Raw genomic sequence first — 23,538 nt, forward strand, 5'->3', positions numbered from 1 at the left:
CAAAGACACGCAGGCCGGATCTGGAAACCTGGATAATCCCTCGCTTCATACTGGGCAGTCGTTTTGACTTGTTCGTCGAAGCTCGCTCATAAACTTCAAGGTGAGGAAGCTTCTCCGGAAGGATCAATAAAGCAAACATTAGGGTGAGTTTCCCAGGCCTTGAAACATCGAATACAGCAGCACAAAGCCTTTCATCTCAACTGTGCAATAACTGGATTAATACATATGATTTACGATGAGAATAATCAGCAGGCAGAACTCAATATTCAGAGAGTAAAAATACAGTTCTGCTTGTTATTCTCACATATACACTTTAAAAAAAAGACAGAATCACAGCTCCATGTGGGAAAAAACGTAATTTATTTCTACCATTCATATTTTTGCTGAGTAGAAATATAAAATAGTTGAATTTATGACACATAATCTTCACTAAAAAGCCATTTCACGTTAAATTCTTCCATTGTATTAAGGCAATCAAGTCTCGTGAATATTTTGTCCCACCTTGTTTGAGAAAGACACAAAACTGGAAAGTTTGGGGAAAGTTGTAGAGTTTAGTGGCGGCTCTTCTTTTTCGTATTCAAAAAGGTATGAATCTGTCAATGTTCAAGTACATTCCTGTGGTCCAAGGATGAAAAAAAAGTCTCGAGAAATCTCCTGAGTTTAGAAGCAAAAGCGGCACATCTCTCAGGCGGTAGGTTGGAACCCCCATTTGGTTTTCATATAAGGATCTTGTAATAGTCGTCCTTGTAGCTGTACAAGACCACCACAGCCATCCTGCAAGGGGACAACATCTGTCACTTAGAAAGGTTCAAAAGAACAATAAAAAAAGACAAAGAAAAAACTGTATGGAAACTTCCAAAAGGGGACATCTGAAAAGCAATGAAAACTCAGCTGGGAGGGTTTCCATATCTCAGATTTCTTTAGCTGAATAGGCTGGTAGGGCTGTAAAGCTTCCATGTTGTGGCTGAGAAAGATCCACAACTCAGAGTAAAAGTGAAAACAAACTCAATAAAATTACTCTAATATATAATATTACCCTCCAGATTCCCTCCAAAATTTAACCATAAAGTACTGTAGCTGTAAAGACAGCAATGAAGGTCAGCCAGAATAAAATATCTTATCAATTAGTGGAGTCATTGTCTATACCTTTTGTAGAAGTTCCCAGTCCCTGGAGGATGAAGCATAGAACTAAATGTAGCCTCGTTTTCAAAAGTAAAGCCTCAAATCTGCATATTCTAATGGCCAGCAGGGGGGGCTTTACCAGTTGCTAATATATACACACTGTCTGTTAAAAGCTGAAAAAACAACCCTACTTCTAAATTGATTTAAAGTCCCAGTGGACATTTTACCAATAAGGTTGAGGTGTTAATCCCTAGTTTCAGGTCTTCATCAATATAGCATAATGGGTTTTTGTTTGTTATACACAGTATTTGTCCCATTTAGAGTTCAACTGAGCTAAAGCTATGTTTGTCTTCGGATGTGGTTGTGTGTCATATGGTCACTTCTGGCTAAAATGAATAAATGAATGGTGATGTCCATAATGAAAAGATCCATAAACCAATGGATGACTTCATAGTAGCTTCCTTTAGTGCTGTATCTATATAGCACTAAATCACAATAAAATGTATTTCTTACCACTTCACATCAAATTGTTTTGAAGCGTAATCGCTTTTTTTTTTTTTTTTTTAAATCACCTAAAAGTTTCTTTAACGCCACAATGAGGTTCAATTACTTTTATTTATTCATTTTGATTGAACGTCTCAGAAATCGAGTGCTATCATGAAGTCACATAATCCCCAGGGCTGTTTTATCAAACACAATAACCAGGTCAAAGTTTAAACTAGATTAACATAGTAGCCTACTAGCAAAACATCAACATAGCATTAGCACTGTGTCATTGTGAGGATATTAGCATGTTTGTTCATTAACATAAATTAATAATAAACAAACATGCTAACATGCTCACAATGCTAATGCTATGTTGATGTTTAGCTAGTACTATGTTAATCTAGTTGAAACTTTGGCCTGGTTAGAGTGTCAGACTAAAATAAATTTCAACTACATTAACGTAGTACTAGCTAAACATCAACATAGCATTAGCATTGTGTCAGTGTGAGCATATTAGCATGTTGAAGTGAGTGCTAAGCTTAAAGCATTATAACAGCATCATAGAGCTGCTAGTTTAAATTGCTCAGAGAAACAGGTCATGAACAAAGTTTTTCTCTTACACATGCCTAATGTAGGGTGTGTTTAGTTTATAGTCCTCCAGCAGCCAGGTGACTTCATGAGCTCTTTAACTCATCTGGCTTCTGTTGCCTGTCCTCCACACTCAGAGAAAACAACTAAACAAACACAATAAAACACACACTGAATATGTCCATTGTTGCCTCAGTGATGCTCATGTATCAACAGAGACTCCCCCGCCCCTCTCTAAATGGCAAATCAAACACACAGCAGAAACAGGAAATTAAAACCAACTGCTCTGGCAAGGCAGACGGGAAGCCAGAAAGAGAAGCTTTGATTTCGTTTCGTGACCATCTCATTCATGAAAGAGAAAATCCGTTGAATCCCTCACAGGGTGTTTCTCTGTGGGCTTTCACGAGCGTCACAACGCTAGAAGCTAAAACACTGAGGAATTAGCCTGAGCTTTGAACATTCTTCTGGGGAATATTAACTGCTCCTTTCACAACCACAGTGATGGATAAAGCTCCCACCCCCTTTGCTTCAATCGCAGTTTCAATCAAGTTGGGTGTTAAGAGACAGACATCGGAGGACCAAACAAGGCTAATCCTCCCCCAGATTTCACCTCAGGAAATGGGATCAGCTGAGGATTTGATGCTCTGTAAGGCAGTAGTTATCTATCTAACAGCTCCCTTTGAAGGACTGACTGTCACCGTTACAACTGGGCCGCGTGGGCTCGGTCGGAGCCTTGGTGTGGCAGCTGCCCTTAAAAGGAAGTCCGTCTTTTAAGCCATTTAAAAAAATCACATTTAATGCCTTCCACCGTTTGCATCAGTTTTCATTAAAAAATTAATTTGGGGCACCGGATGGCCTGGCTGTTATGTTGCGCTCCCTACTTTAAAACAGAAAATTCATAAGTTTATAAAAACATGCGAGTTAACAGAGACATCTTGGGGGTCTAACACAGGGGGGGGTGTTTGTTTGGAAAGTGTCACTACAGTATCAGTTCCTCCTGTTTCTTTACTTTTGGGAAAGAAAAACTGAAACGCAAAAAAAAATTTGACACTCAAGACACGGCTACGCATGGGAAAATGGGGATTTTAAAACAATATTTACCCATGAAATGTAGTGGAGTCAAAGAGTAATTACAGCAGCGTAGTAAAGGATTACGTGTAAACATACAAAGGCACAAAAACGCACCTTTTTGCCATTTTAAAATGGTGGATCTCGTCGCAGATGGACTTCAGGTAGCGCTGCTTGGGGAGACGAGACAGCAGGGTCTTCACGCTGCTGTTAAACTGCTCTTCAGTGTCAAACTGTAAAAACAAAGACGCAAGGGTTACAGCAACAGGAGGAGGGACAAATTGATGCATGCAGGATAGAAAAGTAGCTCAATGACATGAAACAAAGCCCGGTAGAAGTCATGATTACCATCAAGAAATGTCAGACCGTCCAACATAACACCTCACAATGTGAGAATATTACAGAAGACAGTATTTCTAAAGGTATAAATATATTTTGTAACTGCAGCCTTGGAGTTTATTTTTGCATGTCGATTGTGGCAGAGCAGAATGTACACATCGTTTATCTACGACTTCGACTTCTCTGACTCCTTGTGTGACTCTGGCTAATTTGCCATATTTCAAACAGGCCTTTGCTGCTGCATGCCTGGCTGTTCTTTGACACATGTTTTCTTTGTTTTCTCCGACACATGTGCTATGAGGGGCTGACTATATAGGTGGCCCATTCAGTACTGGAAAAGAGGCCTTTGCTTATATAAGTGTGGTGTTAAGGTCCTTTTTGCAGCCTTATGTTACTTAGCATAATATAATTAAGGTGTTTTTTTAAACTTCTGCTCTTTGGAAGCGGGCTTTAAATGTGTGCAGCTTTGCTCAGGAGTCGGGAATGTGAGTATTAACACCTTATAATATGCGTTTTGTTAACTGTACAACGTGTCTGTTCCACATGCGAGCCTTGTTAAGGGAGTGGAAGTTAGACTGAGGCGAGGGTGTTCCCTCACTGCACTCCTCATCAGACTGTAAGGAAGCAGACGGGATCCCCTCTTCCTGTCTAGGAACTTGACCTCCAGAGCCTGTTCTTTCCACTTCCCTCTTCCCTCCCAGTCTTTATATAGAGGTGACCGTTAATTCACTGTAAATATGAAGCGGGTATTAAACCAACCTCGAGGGACAGGAAGTTGACCAGAGTTTCCTTCTGCAGGTCCACCTGTGGGACACAAACAAGTCGGGTTTATACAAAAAAACACAATGGTGCCAAAATCACAAACACACAGAACACGACGGAATAGAGAAATTCCTCCAAATAAAGCTTTCATAAACGAGTTGAAATGACTATGGTTAGTTGGTTACAGCTGATGCCCAATAGGATTTACAATTCTTTGGACTCAGGATAATATCTGCTTGTGGTACCGGGAAGTAGAGCCTTCAATTATCATGCCCCTCTCCTTTGGAATCATCTACCAGTTTGGGTCTGGGAGGCAGACACCCTCTTTACCTTTAAGAGGAGGCTGAAAACAACCATTTTGATAAAGCTTATACTTGGGGCTGGCTAATGCTTGGACAAGGCCCTACTTACCTACTTATGTTGCTATAGGCTGCCATTAATGCATGTTTCTATTATATATCTTCCCTAGAAGATTTTTGAGTCCCGCTGTCTGTGTCATTCTGTCAATTTACATGCAATGTGAAACTACGGGCTAACTAAAGCGTGCTAACATTAGCCTGCTAACACAACGATGCAGACCACGGGTTTGCACCTCGAGCCCAGGACAATTTTGTTGGTTGGAGGTGTGTCGCTTGGGGAAAGCAGAGGCTTCAGAAGAGTGAAGATGTCGACAAACAGCAGTTTGTTTTGGTTTCCTGCTGGTGCTCAAGGGCGACATCTACTGGATCAAAAAGTTGCACATTCTTCCTTTAATGCTGTTCTTTTTTTTCCTGTCTTTTACGTGTGATGTGATTTGATTGTGATGTGAGGATTCCTGAGCTTGTAATGCAAGACACATTTTCATGCAAACGGACAATGAAGTGTTATTTTATCTTACTTATAATCATATTTTCAGATTGCTCTCCACATGCCTCAAAGCACTCTATGCACTTACTGCGAGAAGTAGCTAAAATCATGTTTAAATTGGAAAATGAGTACTGTTGTGTTTCAGTCCAACTTCAGGACAAGCAGGCAGCTGACAGGCACAAAGTTGGACTCACAGGCCTGTACAACTGCTTACCAGACTCAAGGTGATTATGCCTGTTGTGTTTCAATAACCTGCATTTACTCTTGTTCTGCTGATGGAGTCCAGACCACAACAACAATGACAAATGTATTTAGAATATGCAGCGACTTGGTAAACAAGGCAAGCAGGGTTGATTTACTATGAGAATATGTGGCCATAAATCTACAACACCACCACAAATAAACTCAATATGGCAGCCATTTACGTCCCATGTAGTGACACGCCCGCTGCCTTCTGTTTAGTGTTCATTGTTCTATAGTGACGAGAACCGATTCACAGCCACGCTAACCTTCAGCAGGGGATTTGAGCACAACGCAAATGGCTATAAAAGGCCTGCTCCGTAGAGATGTTTGCTGTTTTAGCTATCAAAAGTCCTTTCCTCACTCTGTCATTTTACACATGAATTCAAAAGATAAGGTGGGAGATCTGAAAGAGAGAGGGGAAAGCTGGGAATGGGAGGGATAAACAAACAAATGACTTACTGCCAGGACCTCGATGTCATTGCTTTTGTTCTGCAAATTGCTACCAAGATACTGTAATCTGGTTTGGATCTGAAAAAGAGAGAGTTAAAGAGAAACGAATTAAGCAAGAAAGAAAAGAAAGAGATGGAAAAGGGTGGGGGAAAAATTGGTTATTCCCATGGCAAAAATGAACAAGGAAAAGAACAAGTTGACATGGAATCATTTATTAAGCAGCTATTCCCTACACTTTATCAACACACTTACAGTAAATGTGAAAGGCAGATACGCAAGACACAAATCAAAAAACGGCTCAAAAAAGAGCCAAGACTTGGAAAAACCCTGTTTCTGTTGACAACATGAGTCATGAGTTTATCTGCAAAATCATCCATTCAAACCTGTTGGCAATATTTATACTTTTCTGATCACACCACATGCAGCATTTTACAAACACTGTTTACCCAGCATCACAGTCCTCCCTGTATGGCTGCCAAGGACAAGCACGTCCTGTCTTTGTATCCACAATGAAGAACTGCGTACTTTGCAATCAACACCTGCACTGTTTTACTAGTCAAATTCATAAAACTAAATCACAATGTCTACTGCTCTGCCAAATGGTGTATTTCATGGTGTTTTCTGTGCACATGTGGGGCTGAAAAGAAAGGTTTTAATGAGCCGGTCCAGATGCAAACTCCAGTTTTAGTCTCAATGGAAAACATTTGTAACTAATTTCAATAACCACAACAGAATATCTGAAAGAAACAAATCACTCCTATCAGTATTACCAAAGAGCCAATCTGAAGAGGCTGCTAATGTTTGTTTTTATTAGTTCTGTTCTGTGTGTGTGTGTGTGTGTGTGTGTGTGTGTGTGTGTGTGTGTGTGTGTGTGTGTGTGTGTCACACCTGAATCTCGTAGCGTCGTCTAGCACTGGCGGAAACTTTTTCCGGGCTGATGACGTTAACGTTCATGTTCGTGCTGCTGCTCCCGTGCTGTTCTGAGGAACCTTGCAGCAGAAACAAAAAGGTCTAACTGCACTTAATTACTTAAATTAAAAGTCTATATAATCTCATGATCTTACATTTACACTCTCCAATGAGGCGACTGTGAAAAAACAGCTTGTTTAAAACTTTCATTCACTTCAATTGAAACTGTCTGGTTGCTCTCAGTGTGCGTGCCAGAAACGGTGTGAAATGCAACACTTCCACTTGTGTAGTGCTGCGTCACTGAGTTAATAACTGAGTTAAATACCAGAAGTGAAAATGTAACACTGGAGTCAGTCATACACTGCTGATCAAACATAGATACCAATCATCTGTCTCATAACTCTGCTTGTTTATTGCATGCAGAACTATGGTGGACTCAAAAGACGACTGTATAAAAACAGAGGTGGGTCTGTTTCATGCTGCACTGAGAATTTAAAAGGTTACAAATATGAAGTTGAAGCTGTTTAATCAGACCAGCCTGGAGACAGTACCTGTGGTGTTGAGCAGTGATCCTTTGGGGTTCTGAAGAGACATGCCTTCAGACATTTCTCTGAAAGGGCCAGAAGAGCAACATTATGTAAGAACAATCCTCTGACATCATCCACATATCAAAGCAGAACTTTCAACCCAAACGTCTTTACCTGATGTTTCTGTCCTCAAAGAATTTGGTCCGACATTTCTGAATGATTTGGTCCACCAAGTCCGACTCGGGAATTCTTTTCTCAGACTGTCTGTCCTTCTCAAAGGATTTGACCTGGAGACAGATAATGAGTTAAACATGTGCGGCTCTATACAACCGTTCCCTGATCTCTCTGTTATTACAAAGAGCATCATGATCAGCAATGCTAATCACAGAAAAAAAATGTCTTCTTACAGTATGTAAAAAGAATGTATTGATGCCTAATTTAGAGCATTTGTTTAAAGGTTTATTATTGGGCTTTTATGCATTGATTTGATAGGACAGGGGATCGAGCGTGAAATCAGGAGAGAGAGTTGGGATTGACATAATCAATCCTTATTGATTTGTGAAAAAGAGGCCACCGGTCTGACTTGAACCTTGGTAATAATACAGCCTCTGTCCACAGGGGCGGGACCAAATCGCTAGGCTATCCGGCAGCGCTAATTTGTAGCATTTTTCACTGTACTTGCAGATGTGATTGCATTTCAAGAGGCTGAACCCTTTGGGAGTTTTGAGATCAATATTGATTGTAAGCGTCAAATTCTACAGATGAATGATGAGGCAGCAGAAAAAAAAAAGAACTTTGTGCTTGAACGAAGATGACAATTTCTGATGCTTTATTAAAAAAATTAACTGTATAAAAGAACATGTAATATAATAAAAATATATGACACAATATGTTACATTTTTGATTAAATGAAGACCACCGCCTGCTTATGCATGTGCTGCATGCAGTGCTGAAAATTAGAGTGCTCGAAATCAAACAAACTATGGGATGAAAACTGCTCAAAATAAACTCAAAGCATTGTTTTTTGGATTACCGGTAATATGTTCTGTAATGAGTAGTCTTCCTCTTTATGTACATTGGAAAACAAATACTGCGATAATGATACATATTTACGATTGACAAAACAGTGGAAATAAAATCCACCGGCAGATATTTCAGTCAGGCGCTGTTCAAGACGTTTCTTTACCTTCATGTAGTTTCCCTCCTTGTCAGAGACCAGAACCATGAAGCTGATGCCGCCAAGCCTGCACTGTTCCAACAGTGTCTCCTGAGACTGCACACACAAAAATGAAACAAGGCTGAAGACACACATACACAATCTGCGTGGAATTTAAGAGTGCATACAAATAGCATTGTCTATATCTTAAAACAGAAAGAATAGAAAGCTGAGATTTTACAACTGCACACATGGACCATACACTGTTTGATTTCTGCTTGTACTGGCTTGTTGATGGTCTGTCGCTAAAGCCCTTTTCATTGTGCAATTCAGCAACAGTGCAATAACCAAGCTCTGCCATCATTACGCCTAAAGACATTCATATTGATTTTGCATCGGCATCATTTTAGTGTCCTTATCTGTGTTATCTGTTGAAATTGCATTAGCATGTTGGGGAAGCACAAGAGAGCACAGCCACAGCAGGACTTCTACATAAACACACACACTAAAGACGTGCACACACACACACAGCACTGTTCTTCCCCACTGGCTCCACTGATCCAGTCTCACCCCTGTAGCGCTTCTGTTCTAAGTCAGCATAGAGGGGAGGGATCACTTTGTCCCCCTTGTCCCTGCCACGATATTCATTTACACCTTGAATCTGCAGTCTGAATAGAGCTCATGGTGCCAACCAGAGGGCTTGCATGGGTTCAGTTTAGAAGGAAGTGTTGAATGGAATTATGGAAATTGCAGCGCTGAAAGACTGCAGCCATCACAAATGTTTTGAGTGTTTTTCTTCCGCGAAACACTAAAAGAATCATGGGTCACGTTTGATGACATCACAGGAATTTTCTTTTTTGACTTAATGCTGTGGCTGCCCATTTTTGCACTGAGGCTGATGTGGTTGCTGAAATAGAAGGGAAAGGGCATGGTTGAGATATCGCTTGGCCAAAGCACAAAGGTTGGAAAACTTAACTTTAACCTCAAACATTCCTCTACAGCAGCAGTAGGGTTTTTTCTTAGAACGAGAGGAGCGTGCACGGACCCAAAACTCACAAACCATTTGCCTTCAGGTGATGCATCCAACGCTGACAGCATGTATGTGCATGCATGTTTGTGTTTGTTTGGGTAAGCCGAGTTTATTCTAATAAAATCCAACCAGATACTTCTCTGGCTGCTACAGCTAGACGAGCTAACGACGCTACAGGAAAAAACCCTTCATGAACAAGTGTGAGTGCGTGTCTTTGCCCCATCATCACACAAGCACTAAGACTTCCTCTGTTCTTGCAACTTTCTCAACGACAGAACAAATCAAGTCAAAGGTAAGCCGTTCCCTTGAGGCTGATGGGCGCTGACAGCATGAGAGAAGAAAGGTTTTGCCATATTTGGCTTATAAAAGCTAAAGCAGTGTAAGTGTCTCCTTGTAGCTCCAGATTCTGCAAGTTAAGAAGCCAGTATGTGAAGTGTTTTTAAAAAAAAAAGTTAAAGGCGAGCGAGGGGGAGAGAGAGAGATGGGTGAGAAGGTTTGAACAAGGTGTTCTCAGCATCTCGCCACCAGTCAAGGCGTCACCTGCATACATAAACAAAAACCACACACAAATACCGCCGGCAATTTGGACGCAGCGCAGCTTTTTCCAGCCAAAACCCAACCTTTGCTAATTGCTTCTAAGAACTCCGGGGGGAAATGAAGGTGGCCAATCGCTTATGTCCTGTGCCAGTAGTACAAAAGACAATGAAGACCATGAAAGCAAACATTTATACACTGCAGAAGTGAAACGTTCAAACAATGGGTTATCAAGAGCTAAAGGGGAAAAAACAGGAGGACTATTTAAATGTGGGCACCTTAATGTGCCAGTGAGAGCGTTTACACCAACACACGAGCGCTGAGATCAGTTTGTCACATAAACATGAAGAATGTGACAGAGGCATGGCATCAGGGGTTCTGGACAGGGAGATAATGACTTCACATGAAAGGGGGAGCGACATCAGCTTGAATCACTGCTCCAATCACAGTTCAAGTTTCCATCACCAAAACACATCAAAACACTTCACTGGAAGCTCATTCAACAGAGGACAGAGTCAATTACTTGCAAGATAGGACTCTGTGGCATGTTGTCCCAAAACAAGCCTGTTTCAAATGAAACCGCAGAGTGCAGCACATTCTCTGTGATGTTTACTATTTCTGATGCTGTCTTGATAAATCTGCTGCTGACAGATTAGAGTTTTTTTCTACAAGAATGGAAGTTTAGTGTTGCCCTCTGTAGGTGGTACGACGTAACTACAGGAGAAGAACGACAGAGGGGGTTTAAGGAAATCACCTATTCAGGAATGTAAAATGTAAGTCAGACAACAAAATAAAGGGTTTTTTTATCTTACCTAATTATGAATGTATGAAAACAAACCACTCTTTTTGTATTGTACTGCTCCACATGCGTTCCTTCTGCTGATTTCTTCCTTCAGCTGAGATTAATTTAGGTCTGGGCCTATGTGAATCTGACTTCACTAAGATTGAAGTTTTTTGCATTAACCTGCTAATCATTTATTTAAATTTAAGTTTGACAAGCATTCTAGCATTCCATGGCATACCGTATGTTCTTTTCATGATGAAGTTCACATTTGTAGACAAAAAAAGCAGCATACTGTAGGTATACGTTAATAGTCTGGTATTTAGTTCAAACACTTGTTCTTTTTTCAATGACAGCTTAAACTGAAATGCTGACATTGAATGCAACCGACTTAAAAGATTGGACCACTCCAAGCGCTGCTGTGTTATGTTTGAAGTCCACGCGGTTGATCCGCCATGACAGACACGAAATGTTTATCGTTGCCAAGGAAACACCAGATGTTACATCAAAGACCGCTGCCTAAGGAAGCGGGAGCTGCTACTGAAAGCTGCCGTACTGTTGCTGTGATAAAAACTTCATGTGAATTATACTTGGATACATCGTCAGTAAACATATTTTACAAAGATTTTACATCCTGTGCGTTTAAAGTCAGCAGGCCACTCACCTGTGAGACATCGTAGTTGATGTCCGCAGGGACGCCGGCGCTCCACAACTTCTGGACCACGTTGATGGCTCTGGACATCGAAGAATGCCCCACGGGCACCACCAGCGCATCACAGGAGCTCACTGATGGCTACAAAAAAAAGGAAAGGAAAAAAAGAACAAGCAGTTGAGTTGAAAACCTGTCAAAAGCACAAAGAGGCAGTGAGCTGTTACAAAAATAACTGCTTTGTAAGAAATTAGTTCTTTATTACTCTTCTCGGCCCTCACACTGCATGCTGATTTCTTGGCACATCGTTTCATATTCTCAATATGAAATACAGAAAATGATACCCCTCCAAAAATAACCCAGCAGCGTCAAGCACAATACTCATAATAGTTATTAACATGTTTCTAAAAGTGGCTGTGCGGCAGCCGACTCCCGCATAAGGCATCATTAAATATGCAGCTCTGTCTGCTGCTCCTTCATCACAATAATTAAGAATGTCAGAACCCAGTGTGTGTGTGTGTGTGTGTGTGTGTGTGTGTTTTTGTGTGTGTGTGTGTCTCTCACTGGCTCCTCCATGTTGGCAATAGCAGCACACACTTTGTCCAGGGCCACGCTGGCTCCCACCGCAGAGGGCACAGGCACCGTGGAAGCTGGCCCTCGAAACTCCAGGATCTAACAGCACAGAGAGGGAAACACATAAAAACAGCAGGTGGAGTGAATCATTGTGTCAAATTAATGAAATGCAGATTGAGGAACTGCAGTATGTGTCAGATGGAAAGGGGGGAAAATGGTTCACATTCATATGTGGAATGAAAGCTTTTTGGCCACATTTCTAAAAGCAGTTTTTTTTTTTTTTGTCACGAAAATGAGCGCCAGTAAAACTCACCAAGTGATCGTAGCGTCCTCCAGCGGCCACTATATCAGGTACGATTCGCTTTCGTTTTCTGATGAAAGCCACAAATTGGAAGATGACCCCGGAGTGATGCTGTACCTTGTAAACTAAGCCTAAGTTGACCACCACCTGGAGAAAAAAAAAAGATTGGGGTAAGAAATGGGGGAAAGCTTCTAATTTTTAAGGATCCATTCAAAAGAATCCAAATCACCTGCAGTTTCACTCCCAGTCTCCGCAGCAGCACGGTGAGCTCCTCTAGGTCCTTGAGGCCCTGCTTTGCCAGCTGGGTGACAGCGGTCTTCTGTTTGGTGAGTGATGTCAGCAGTGGCGCCAAGCCCTGCAGGTCCCCCTTCTGTTCTATGTACTTGTACAGTGTCTGCAACTGGACGGAGGAGAGATCTCAGTGTTTACACGCGAGAGAGAAATGAGCTGCTGCAGTAATGATTCTTTTTTTTTTTTTACAGAGGGTTCATGTCCCGGTTGGACACTTACGCTGCTGGTTGACAGTGAGAAGTTGCAGAACTTTGCCTCCACCTCACGTTTGGTCAGTTTTTCACTCTGGAGCAAAAAGAAGAGGAAGTCATACAAAGGTTACCCCTGCTATATTTGGGAAGTATTTTCTGCTTTATATGTTTATGCCAGGATGTTAGAAAAAGACACGCGATGTGGATAACATCTGTGGCGCACGTGTGACCTTCACTGACCATGGCGTCACACAGTATGTTGGAGGCCTGGCTCAGTTTATCCTCTGGGACTCCACTGTGGAGCAGGATGGCCTTCAACAAGCTGGTGTGATTCAGGTAAATGTTATAGTTCCTTTCCTGGGGGCCACAAAAACACACGCAATCACACCTTTAACCCCTTTCAACAGCAATTATATACAAAAGCAAGAGCACTACTGTACAATGAGCCTCTCAGTGAAAAATGACATAGGTGTTCAGCTGCCCTCTCATTCTGTCTGACTCACATTTTCTTAAAAGCTTTCACACACACACACAAAAAGAAAAGCTGGGAGAGGACCAGGAACATAATCTTTAAAAAGGATGAACAAGAGGACAGACCCCGGGTTGAGCGAGCTCATGTAACATGCAGGAAAGCAGCGACTGGAGACTGACGCAGCACTGGGATATGTGGACAGGAAATGTACTGTTCTTGGAGCCAGGGAAGGAAGTGGACCAAGCTGCACAAAACAGACTTATTATATAAATAATAAATCCAGTGTAAATCTGTCAGGCTTACGCATACTTTGGTATGTTAGGAATGCAAGAGGAACAGGGAAAAAAAGGGAAAAAACAAAAACAGGACAGGTTGGGATGATGGCATCCGCAGGAAAAAGAACAATCATGCATCAACAAACGACTCTGTAGGAATGTGGGCAAAAATGTCAGATCGCTCCATCATAGAAAAACACAGGCAGTTCGTGAGTGTAACCTGGAGTGCGGGGAATTCCTGGACTATTTCAGAGATGGTGTAAATGGTCTCGGCGTCAGGTAGGAGGCTGTTAGTGACGGGTGTGATGATGTCAAAGGCACACTCCAGAAGCTCCCGCGGGTGTGCTCGATCTAGCTTCCTGGGCCGGAATACACGTTCAATGCTATACCTGGAGGAAGACCAAGAGAAAAACAGAGAAGGTTTGACAACAGAAAGCAGAGGTGGAACACAGGTGGTTATTCTCAACATGCATGGTCTGTTTTCAGTCAACTCATATAAACCAGGCCTACTAATGATGTAGCTGAAGCTGTTGGGCTTAGAGATTCAAATATGTAATGTGAAACATTCAATGATCCTGTCAAATAATATCACAAACCTTTCCTGATTGTTACCATAAAAATGAGAGATCCTTGATGTTCAAAGGTTAAAGGAAACACAAAGATGAGTTTGAATTGAAGCACTGCTGCAAATTTAAGCTAACAAATGACCATCGTTGTTTCTTGGGATGTAACAGAATTTAGGGCATCACCATCGGTTGAATCAATTAATGAACTTTACCTCTTCAGATTGGTTATATTGTTGCGAGCGATGAATCTTGCAAACGCCATCTGAAGTAAAAAGACAGTCGGGTTAAAGTAGGTGCATTGGCATAATGACAGTGAAGTCGAGCATACCAGGCTATAATCAATCACACAGTGGAAACAACCATTTAGTCCTCAGGGTTTCCTGAGGTAGCAGGATCTGAAGGCGGCTGCTGATTGCACCTTCACACGATGTGTGTGTTTGCATGTGCTGATGCAAATAGTTGTGTAATTAGAGTTGGTGTGCGAGTGCAGACATGCACACCTGTGTGTGTGTGTGTGTGTGTGTGTGTGTGTGTGTGTTATGTGTGCACGTGTGTCAAGCTCACACGAAGGTCATAGGGCAAAGTAACCAGCATTCCGCTGTGGTCCATGAAGCACGCCGGCTCGCTGCTGTCATACAGCTTTCTGTTCCTGGGGAGGAGCAGCGGTGTCTGGAGACGCACCGCACCTGAAAACAAACATAACGCGTTACTGCTACATCTGCAGTAAAGATAACATAACCCTCACCATTAACAAATGTGTGTGAGCAGATACACACTGAGCATAAACAAATAAGAGCAGCTGGACATCATCAGCAAAAGTGCACAAAAATAGACCCACCACCTGCACAGAATCTGCACTGCCCAACAGTGTGCTCATTGTTTAGCTGCCACTCACTGGAGCAGATGTTGGGGTCCCTTAAAAACAGAGCCTACAGCAGGTCAGGAGTCCAAGCAGTTGGAACAGGAGGGTCAACAAAGGCTCACGCTGACACGCACCAGACAAGCATATTGTACTCACCGTGCTTCTTGAAGATCCTGGTGATTGTTTCATGCACATACTGCTGCAATTTGGCACCATTGAAGCTGAAGCTGCCCTGCAGGGAGAGCAAACAAACAGCCTCTGTTAGGGATCAGGAGACATAGATTAAGCACTTACAGGCCTCCTGCTGGACCCTTACACAGACCAGATGAGAGAAGCTGCACAGAGGGGTCAGTACAGGCATTCATACGTCTGCAGTGACAAGGTAGAATGGGGAACAACTTTTTGACCACAGCTTTATGCTTACATTACACCAATCATTTCAAACCTTTATTTAAGTTTAGAAAATCATTGAGGTTTCCCTAATTTACAATGATGTCGAGATACAAATCAAAACAAACAAAAAGGGTACAAATAAAACAATATCGTCCACGTAAAGATGAATGTTACAGTCCGTGATAGACGAAACAACATTGTTAATATAGATTGTAAATAATATAGGGCCCAGAACTAACCCCTGTGGAACGCCTTTTGTCAATCACCAAAAATACTTTAAATCCTTGTATATTTATTGACACGTTTTATTTTTTGTGAAAATATGGCTAACATATTTATTAATGTTTCACTTAGCCAAAAAAGTCAGATCTGTACCAACAACCAAGATGTGATCATTCTCAATAAATTTGAATACTTTACTTAAAACATATGTTAACACTTGTTCCCGTCCTGTGCAGACAGCAAAAAACACTGGTACAACATGACCCCAGGTAAGTAAACAAACAAGTTCAGCTTAATCAGTATCCATACCTTGTGTAGGTCAATGTCGTAGGTGTAGTCCATGACAGGAGAGGGGTTCTGAGCAAACAACTGCCCCACCATGGTGCGGTACGCTTTGCCATTGATATTGGCCATCGTGTGGTGCAGCACCTCGTGCAGCTCCGAATCCTCCAGCTGAGGGGGAGGTAGCAGTTCACTCTTCAGCAGCTCCTGGGCAGTGGGCCGCAGTGCAGGGTCGTGGTTCAACAGCCACTGGATCACTTTTCTCTGACAGAAACAAAGAACACAGATATTTGTCTATTGTTGAAACACTGAGGGGGGGAAAAAAAAGAAATCCTCTGCAGCAGTGTAACAACCTGTGTTCCTTGCTCATACGCGGTATAGTCCTCCGGGAATATGGTCGGCTCCTGCAACGGGAAAAGAGACATCTTAGTACCACAAAGAATTACAGTGCCCAAGTAACACTGCTGAACTTGAACGCACCACACGAAGCTGGCTCAGGACAGAAATACGCTCTGCCCCCGTTGTCATGGGGTGGTAGGACATCTCAAAGAGGATGATCCCCAGGCTGAAAAGGTCAACTTTCTGAGGAGGGAAAGAAAGGATGAATACCACACACTTTAAAACTCAGCGGTAAGACCCTTAAATACTGGGTCACAGCCATGATGTTGACTAACATGGACTTCATTTGTATAGCAGCCTAATAACATTCTTACTCTCATAATTTCAACTCTTACTTGGTTGTAGGTAGCTTTGGTGTTTCCTTGAACCTCCGGACTTACATAGAGGGCAGTGCCAACCATGCCCGTCATGTTACCTGTGGATTGTTGAAGCAAATGCCACACAAAGCATGAGGAAAGAAAGAATATCAGACAACACACAAATCATGTGAATGTTGTCCAAGCCTCTGTACCTGCAGGGTCTGGTTTGGGCATCACTACTGAGCCGCTCTCCTCCACCTCAAATTTACCTGCAGCCTGAGAGACAGAAACGGTTTATTCACACGTTCATAGCATCTACACACCATGCATGAATTATACATTTCATGAAGTGGTAAATGACTGTTGTTTTCCCAGAAATAAGACACAGCTGCAGCGATTCAAAGTTTCAAATTAAGACCTCTGGAAAAACTCAACAGGTTGAAGCTGTTAACTGCACATTAGGGCAATGTGTACCACATTAGCAGGGTGGTCTGTAGCAAGGCCAAAGTCTCCGATCTTCACATGGTCCTGTGAGTCAAGGAAAATGTTGACAGGCTTCAGGTCCCTGTGGATCATTCCCTGAATGAGAAAAATATAGAAGACATCTGCTTGTGAAACCATTGCTTAACTTGGTACGAGAACAAATGTTAATAATGAAAGTCTAGTTTGATCTGTGTCATTATGTGACAGTTTTGAGGCTGTTTTACTTGAAAATAGGGGTAAGTAGGGTTGAAATTGAAACAATTAAAACACACAAATAAAAAACCTGCTCGTGAATGTAAGCAATGCCGTCCAGTATCTCCCTGAAAAGTCTCCACAACCGATTTTGATCCTGGTGCAGACCTTGATCAATGGTGTCTCTTAAAGTGCTCTTTTCACAGTATTCCATCTGTCAGGAAGAGAACGCAGGCATTACGAGGTGAGGCTGGGGCCATCTAGTGGTTAAAAGTGAGCATTACAGGGAGGCTTACTTGTATGTACAGGTGATGTGCGATGAGCAGAGATCCATCCGAGTCTGTGGTGTCTGTTTCAGTCGTCTGTCTTTTGCTCGGCTCAACCTGTGAGAGGACACACCACGTTCATGACCTTGACAGAACAAACAACGACAGGGGAATAAAATATGATGAATAAATATACAAACCTCTGACAAATCATCTGTGCTTTCATCGCCATTGTCAAAGATGATGTCACTTCCTGAATCACTTCCCGATGGCCTAGAAGCAAGAAGAAAGTATGAGTTTGTGGAGGAGAAAGTCTTGCTGGACAAACTACCACATAAAAATATTAAACACATACAAAAATGAGGCCCCAAACACATCTTCCTCATCATCATCATCCTCTTCATCGCTAGACTGGTGTCTGCTACATTTGGCGCTGGAGGACCTCTCTATGGAGGTGGACCATTCCACCGAGCTGGACAGGGCAGGAGGCGGGGCGACGTCCTCCACGTCATCAGGCAGGCCGAGCTCGTTGATGTGCCGCGGACACTCTTTATGCCGAGGAGGTTTGTGGGCGGGGCTCCACTGCTCAGAGCTGTCAGTAGTGTTGCTCAAGTCTCCCCCAGACTGCGTCTCGTGCCGCTCGATCCACGCATTGTAGTAGCGGACGATATTCTCATGGTTTAGGCGCGAGAGCAGCGTCACCTCGCCTTTGATCCGTCTGAACTGTTTGCTGGCAGGGTTGACCTGGATGCGCTTCACAGCATAGTAACAACCATCGAGTTTATTCTGGACCTGGGGAAGAGTTCAAATGAAAGAGCAAAGTAAGACATGAAGAAATAACTGCTCCTGCTTTCCTGCTAGCCTGAGGTCAAATCCTACCTTAATCACAGCACCGAAAGCTCCTTTTCCAAGAAGCTGGAGCTCCTCAAACTCATCGAAGTAGCGGGAAAACTGCCTCTGCACCCCGGCGATGAAGGGAGCGTTGAGGATGTGACTCTGTGGGATGACTGAAGACGCAAAGTCTTCAGCCAGATCTGTAATGACAGAAAACATGGAAAGATATTTGGCTGTCCAGTTGTGAAATCAGGAATCCAATAAATACTTATGGAATAAGTGCTGGAAGAAAGTAATGATGCTTCACCTTCTTAACAGTAAACGTTCACATCTGGTTGATACTTTTTTTTCCCCCAATGTTTGGCCGAAATAAGAAATTTGAAAATGTATGATTTCTATATTTCCCCATTCTTTTTTTTTTTAAATCAAAGACTGCCTCACTTAAAATGAACAGTTGACTTGCTGTTCAGGTTTATTCAACAATGATGTTGTACTTCACTTTAAAAAGATGTTACTAATATATTCCCCCCTTATTTAAACACATTACAGAAGGATTTGTCTGTCACCTTCTGGGCTGTTATCCTGGTACTGCGGCAGGTTTTTAGGTGACGGGGGCTTGAGGAAGGAGTGTTCCAATAGCTGCTGTGTTGTCCAGCGTTCAGCGTCAATCAGACACACACACCTGTACAAAGACACACGTGAGAAAGAGAGAGGACAGTTTGATAGTGCAGTGAACTCATGGGATGAGATGGAAAAAATCTAGTTCTTTATGCTAATCCAGCATTGAATGGTGCTCTACAGACAACACTAGAACAAATCATAGTGTATTGAATATTTTAGAGTTTTGGATGGTATGGCAAAAAAAAAGAAGAAGACATCTGATGATGTCAACTGGGATTTTTACTGTTTCTGATGTTAACAGATCAAAAATAAATATCTACTTTGACAAATAAGTTACATGTTACATTTTAAATTGCAGCCCTACTTTGATGAACCTAACATTGGAAACAATGATGGTATGACTGATAGAAATAAAGACATAAATCTTCACAGCGTGGTGAAACTTGTGATAAGAATTTGCAGGAAGAAATTTAAGCAGACGTGTAAAATACTGCTGTGTCATTTGAAACATATTCAGCACTGGGGCGCCAGTAGTGTAGTGTTTAGGATACGCTCCCCATGTACAGAGGCTATAGTCCTCCAAGCGGGCGGCCCAGGCTCGAATCCAACCCGTGGTTGCTTTCCCGCATGTCGTTCCCTACTCTGTCTCTCCCTGATTTCTGACTCTATCCACTGTCATATCTCTACAATAAAGGCATTAAAGCCCACACATAACAATCTAAAAGAAACATATTCAGCACTGATAAAATAAAAAAGACGTAATGGTATGCTTCAATGGAAGCAGGTAAGGTGTACATCCAAACATACTTGTGGAGGAAGTCCTGGAAGTCTGCAGGCAGGCTGGTGGGCACCGTCACTGGATACTCCTTCACCTCCTTACCCTGACTCAGAGCCAGCAGCATCAGCCCCAAGTTCCACACGTCCCCTTTCTTTCCCGTTTTGGTCGGCATAGCTGTGTCCTCTGAGAATCGCACGTGAGCCTGCTCGAAAATGTCTTCTTTGCAGATATCGGCGAACCTCTTTGATAGACTGTAATCCGTCAATCGAACGTTTCCCTCGGAGTCCAGCAGCACGCTGGAGGCGCCCAGCTGTTTGTGAACCACAGAGTTAGAGTGAAGGTAGTCGAGGGCGGCCAGAAGCTGGGCCGTGTACTGGACCAGTTTATCCAGAGGAACAGGACTCTGAGAGATCAGGTTTTGGTTCAGGTTGGTGCCAGCCATGTGCTTCACCAACATGTTTACCACCAGGCAGTCCTCCTTCTCTGTGGAGCTCAGAGCCATGTAATGAACCAAGTTTGGGTGATCCAGCCGCAGCAGCGAGTTGAACTCATTTTCTGCTGCATGAATCTGAACAGAGAAACATGTGCAGGTGGACAATAAAAAGAGACATGAATAATATGACGGCTAGATTGATAATTGGAATAACTGCTTCCTTCACTACTTGCCTGCTTCTTGCAGGTGTCAATCCTTCCTTTCTCCTGGCTGGTGAAGAACTTGCCCATCTTCCTGTTCCAGCGCAGCGACCACTCGTAGATCACGGCAAAGTCTCCAGAGTTCGCCTCAAATCCGTTATAAACGCTTCGGCGGAGCCTCTGGCTTTCACCTGTCACATTCAGGAACGCAGACACTCACGTTCAAACAGATAAGTCTGGCGGATGAATCGACTCTTGCACTGGACTGGAGGCGGCATGTTCACTGATTTGCTCTCACCTAAAAGTTTCCCTCTGTGCACGACAAGTTCTCCAAAAGTGCTGCTGTTGAAGTGAAGAAGCTCCTGCACACGCTGGTTCTCTTCATTGACCGTATCACGTCTAAAAAAAAAAAAAATGATTACAGCTCTAAGAGTCTTACCCTCAATGGGTATTTAACAAAAGAAGCATTAAGTGGTTGGTCGGCTGTGTACCTGTGGCGTGAGCTGGAGGTAGTCCGACGCCGGTTAGCAACCATTTTCCTGGCTTCAGTCAATTCAGGAGGAACTCCACTCGGGCTGGGCGGGCTCCTCCCTAACGAGTTAGCAGAGACTGGCTGCTCCATACTCTCAAGGCGCTCCTGTCAATGTAATGCAATACAAACGGTAAATGACAGACATGAACTGTGCTTTTCTTTGGAGATCAGTAGGATTTGTGCAATAAAGACACCTGTTTGGCTATCTCCTTTCTTCGCTTTTCCTCTCGTTTCTCCTCCTCTCTTCTTTGGATTTCAGCTATGATCTCTTTTTCCTACAAATTAATTAAAAAAAAATCTTTGGTCATCCACAACGCTCGTAATAAAACATATCCAGCAGGAATGCCTAGTTGTCGCACATCCTTACCATCTCCTCCTCCTGCCTGCGCCTCTGGTCCATCCTCTGCTGCTCCTCCTGGTCTCGTTTCTCCTGCTGCCTCCGCTGGTTCTTCAGCATCTCCTCATGGAAGGAGCTCGGCGGAGGCTTGTTGTGTTCACTCAAGAAGCCCTGGATGTGGTCGGCCAGCTCATAAATCATCACCTAGAGAGACAGGTAAGAATGTTTAATCAAGTCAGTTTATGTTAAGTGTGTGTGTGTGTGTGTGTGTGTGTGTGTGTGTGTGTGTGTGTGTGTGTGTGTGTGTGTGTGTGTGTGTGTGTGTGTGTGTGTGTGTGTGTGTGTGTGTGTGTGTGTGTGTGTGTGTGTGTGTGTGTGTGTTCTCACCTCTCCACATCGTACTGCTGCAAGTTTGGTGAGTTCAGTCTGCAGGTTCTGGAGGGCTTCGTTTGACAAGCCTTTGGCATTTTTCAGCTCCAGCTCTGGAGGCCTGTTGACACCCAAAGATCAAAGTTAGCACACTCTCTCTAACTCAACACAGCATAAAGGACATCTTTGTAACGGCTGTGCCTAGATTACAATCAGGAGCATGTGACTGTCACCCTGGAATTTTAGAAGTCACAGTTTGGCAAGCGAATGCAAATAGGAAGCATCTTTTTAAAAACTCCATCATGTGGGCTCATGTGGTCACAAATGGTTTTGAGGCTACAAGCAGACTTGGGTACCAACTAGTGAAAAAAATCCCAGTATTGGTTTTGTTGTGAAGGTGCTTTTTGGCCTTGTCTTATTCTGCTTGTGTATAGAACAATCAAGTTTGAGCATAATTGTGTTTTTTTTTCTTATTATTATGTCTTTAGGTCAGACATAGGGTCAAAAAATGTAATAAACTATCAAAAGTCACAACAACATTTTAGATTGAAATCTGACCAAAGAAGGACGGTGAACAAGATCATGATTTTGACCAGATAGTAAGCTTTTGGTCATTTTCTTTTTTTTGATTGACTTTAATGTGTGCTATCATGGCCTTGCTGGTTTTAATATTTAAATTAGTTTTCAAGAATTTGATTACTTAAATCAAAACAAGACAACTTCCCTTGCAGGGCATTAAATTAGACTTAAAGGCCGTTTCACATCATCTTGTGCTTAATCATGATGGTGTAACTTCTGTGAGACCGGGGTTTAATTGAAGTAAAATAAAGACGCCTTTTTCCAAGTGTATAATTTCAATGTTTTGGAGCTGCTCTTTTTATTTTATTATTAACTGTAAGCGAATGCAGAGGAGAAATAAAGAAAAAAATAAAGACTTAAAAGTTGTGGAAATAAACATGTCAGGAGATTCTTTGCATCAAATCAAATCTCATTCAAAACACAGCAGTGACAGAGTCCCACTACAAAATAAATGTCAGTTTCTTTTTGCAGCTTTTTTTTTTGTTTACAGAATTTTTGAAAGCAGGGTTAGGTATGTGCATATACATCCGAAATAATGCATATTATCTTGTGAATTAGCAGGAAAAAAAACAACTTAAAACTGGCCCTAACATCAGTACTTACACATCTGGATATGTGGGAGAGCATTTGACCTGCAGGTCGACGGTCACGTAGCATTCCTCCCCGGTGTTCAGCCCACTGGGTCGCAAGCAGAGGTACACCTCTGGAGGTCTTTTAACCTGCGAAGGTGATGATTTGGTCACTTTGAATGATCACAGGTAGCCTTAAGGACAGTGTCGAGTTCACAGTTCTGCTAACATGTTCCGCTAACATACCTTCCATGGGTCGTTGTTCCGCAGATCCTGGAAATCATCTCCGAAGATTGACGCGAGGGCTTCTAGTTCGTTTTCCTGCTGGACAGTGTGGTCATCTGTCCCATCTGTCGGAGTGTGCTGATCGCTCATTCTTCTGCCTCAGCTACATGGCAGCACTTCACTGCTGTCACAGTCGCAGCCGTCAAACAGAAGCAGGAAGCGGATCCGCTCGGCACGCCGCTCCGCCGGCAGCTTCTCCTCCTCTCTCACTTTGTAAAACACAAAAGTTTGCGACGCATAACTACCCTTACCGCTGCATTTAGAGAGTGAAACTCAACTTATAATGGAGCCGACCATAACAACGCTGTTACTGGCGCATGGCCGTTGCATGCGTGTCGCAAATGAGACGTCATCACGTTGCTATTTCCAAAAATGACCTATAGAGGGCAGAAATGATCATTTACTGATACTGGGACAGTCATGCTACTGAGAGTCAGCCAGTGG

General features: G+C 42.7%; 1 protein-coding gene across 1 annotated transcript; it reads right to left on the reverse strand.

Moving 5' to 3' along the window:
• Window positions 1-337: 337 nt before the first annotated feature.
• Window positions 338-23,426, reverse strand: eif2ak4 (eukaryotic translation initiation factor 2 alpha kinase 4). The gene is made up of 39 exons (XM_020629998.3): window positions 23,056-23,426; window positions 22,844-22,959; window positions 21,680-21,782; window positions 21,323-21,496; window positions 21,150-21,230; window positions 20,915-21,060; window positions 20,722-20,822; window positions 20,457-20,614; window positions 19,820-20,358; window positions 18,958-19,073; window positions 18,437-18,591; window positions 17,913-18,349; window positions 17,758-17,830; window positions 17,588-17,674; window positions 17,383-17,505; window positions 17,091-17,195; window positions 16,829-16,892; window positions 16,653-16,732; window positions 16,399-16,500; window positions 16,272-16,322; window positions 15,946-16,182; window positions 15,178-15,253; window positions 14,724-14,845; window positions 14,372-14,421; window positions 13,814-13,982; window positions 13,087-13,203; window positions 12,875-12,940; window positions 12,594-12,764; window positions 12,377-12,511; window positions 12,055-12,162; window positions 11,506-11,634; window positions 8,527-8,613; window positions 7,515-7,627; window positions 7,365-7,423; window positions 6,793-6,893; window positions 5,914-5,982; window positions 4,363-4,407; window positions 3,382-3,497; window positions 338-774 (listed from the first exon to the last, which is right to left on the reverse strand). Exons 1-39 carry the CDS (start codon window positions 23,182-23,184, stop codon window positions 717-719), a joined length of 4,968 nt encoding a protein of 1,655 aa, XP_020485654.2. The 5' UTR covers window positions 23,185-23,426; the 3' UTR covers window positions 338-716.
• Between the last annotated feature and the right edge of the window lie 112 nt (window positions 23,427-23,538).

Source organism: Labrus bergylta, chromosome 18 (genome assembly GCF_963930695.1).
Source record: "Labrus bergylta chromosome 18, fLabBer1.1, whole genome shotgun sequence".
NCBI lineage: Eukaryota > Metazoa > Chordata > Actinopteri > Labriformes > Labridae > Labrus > Labrus bergylta.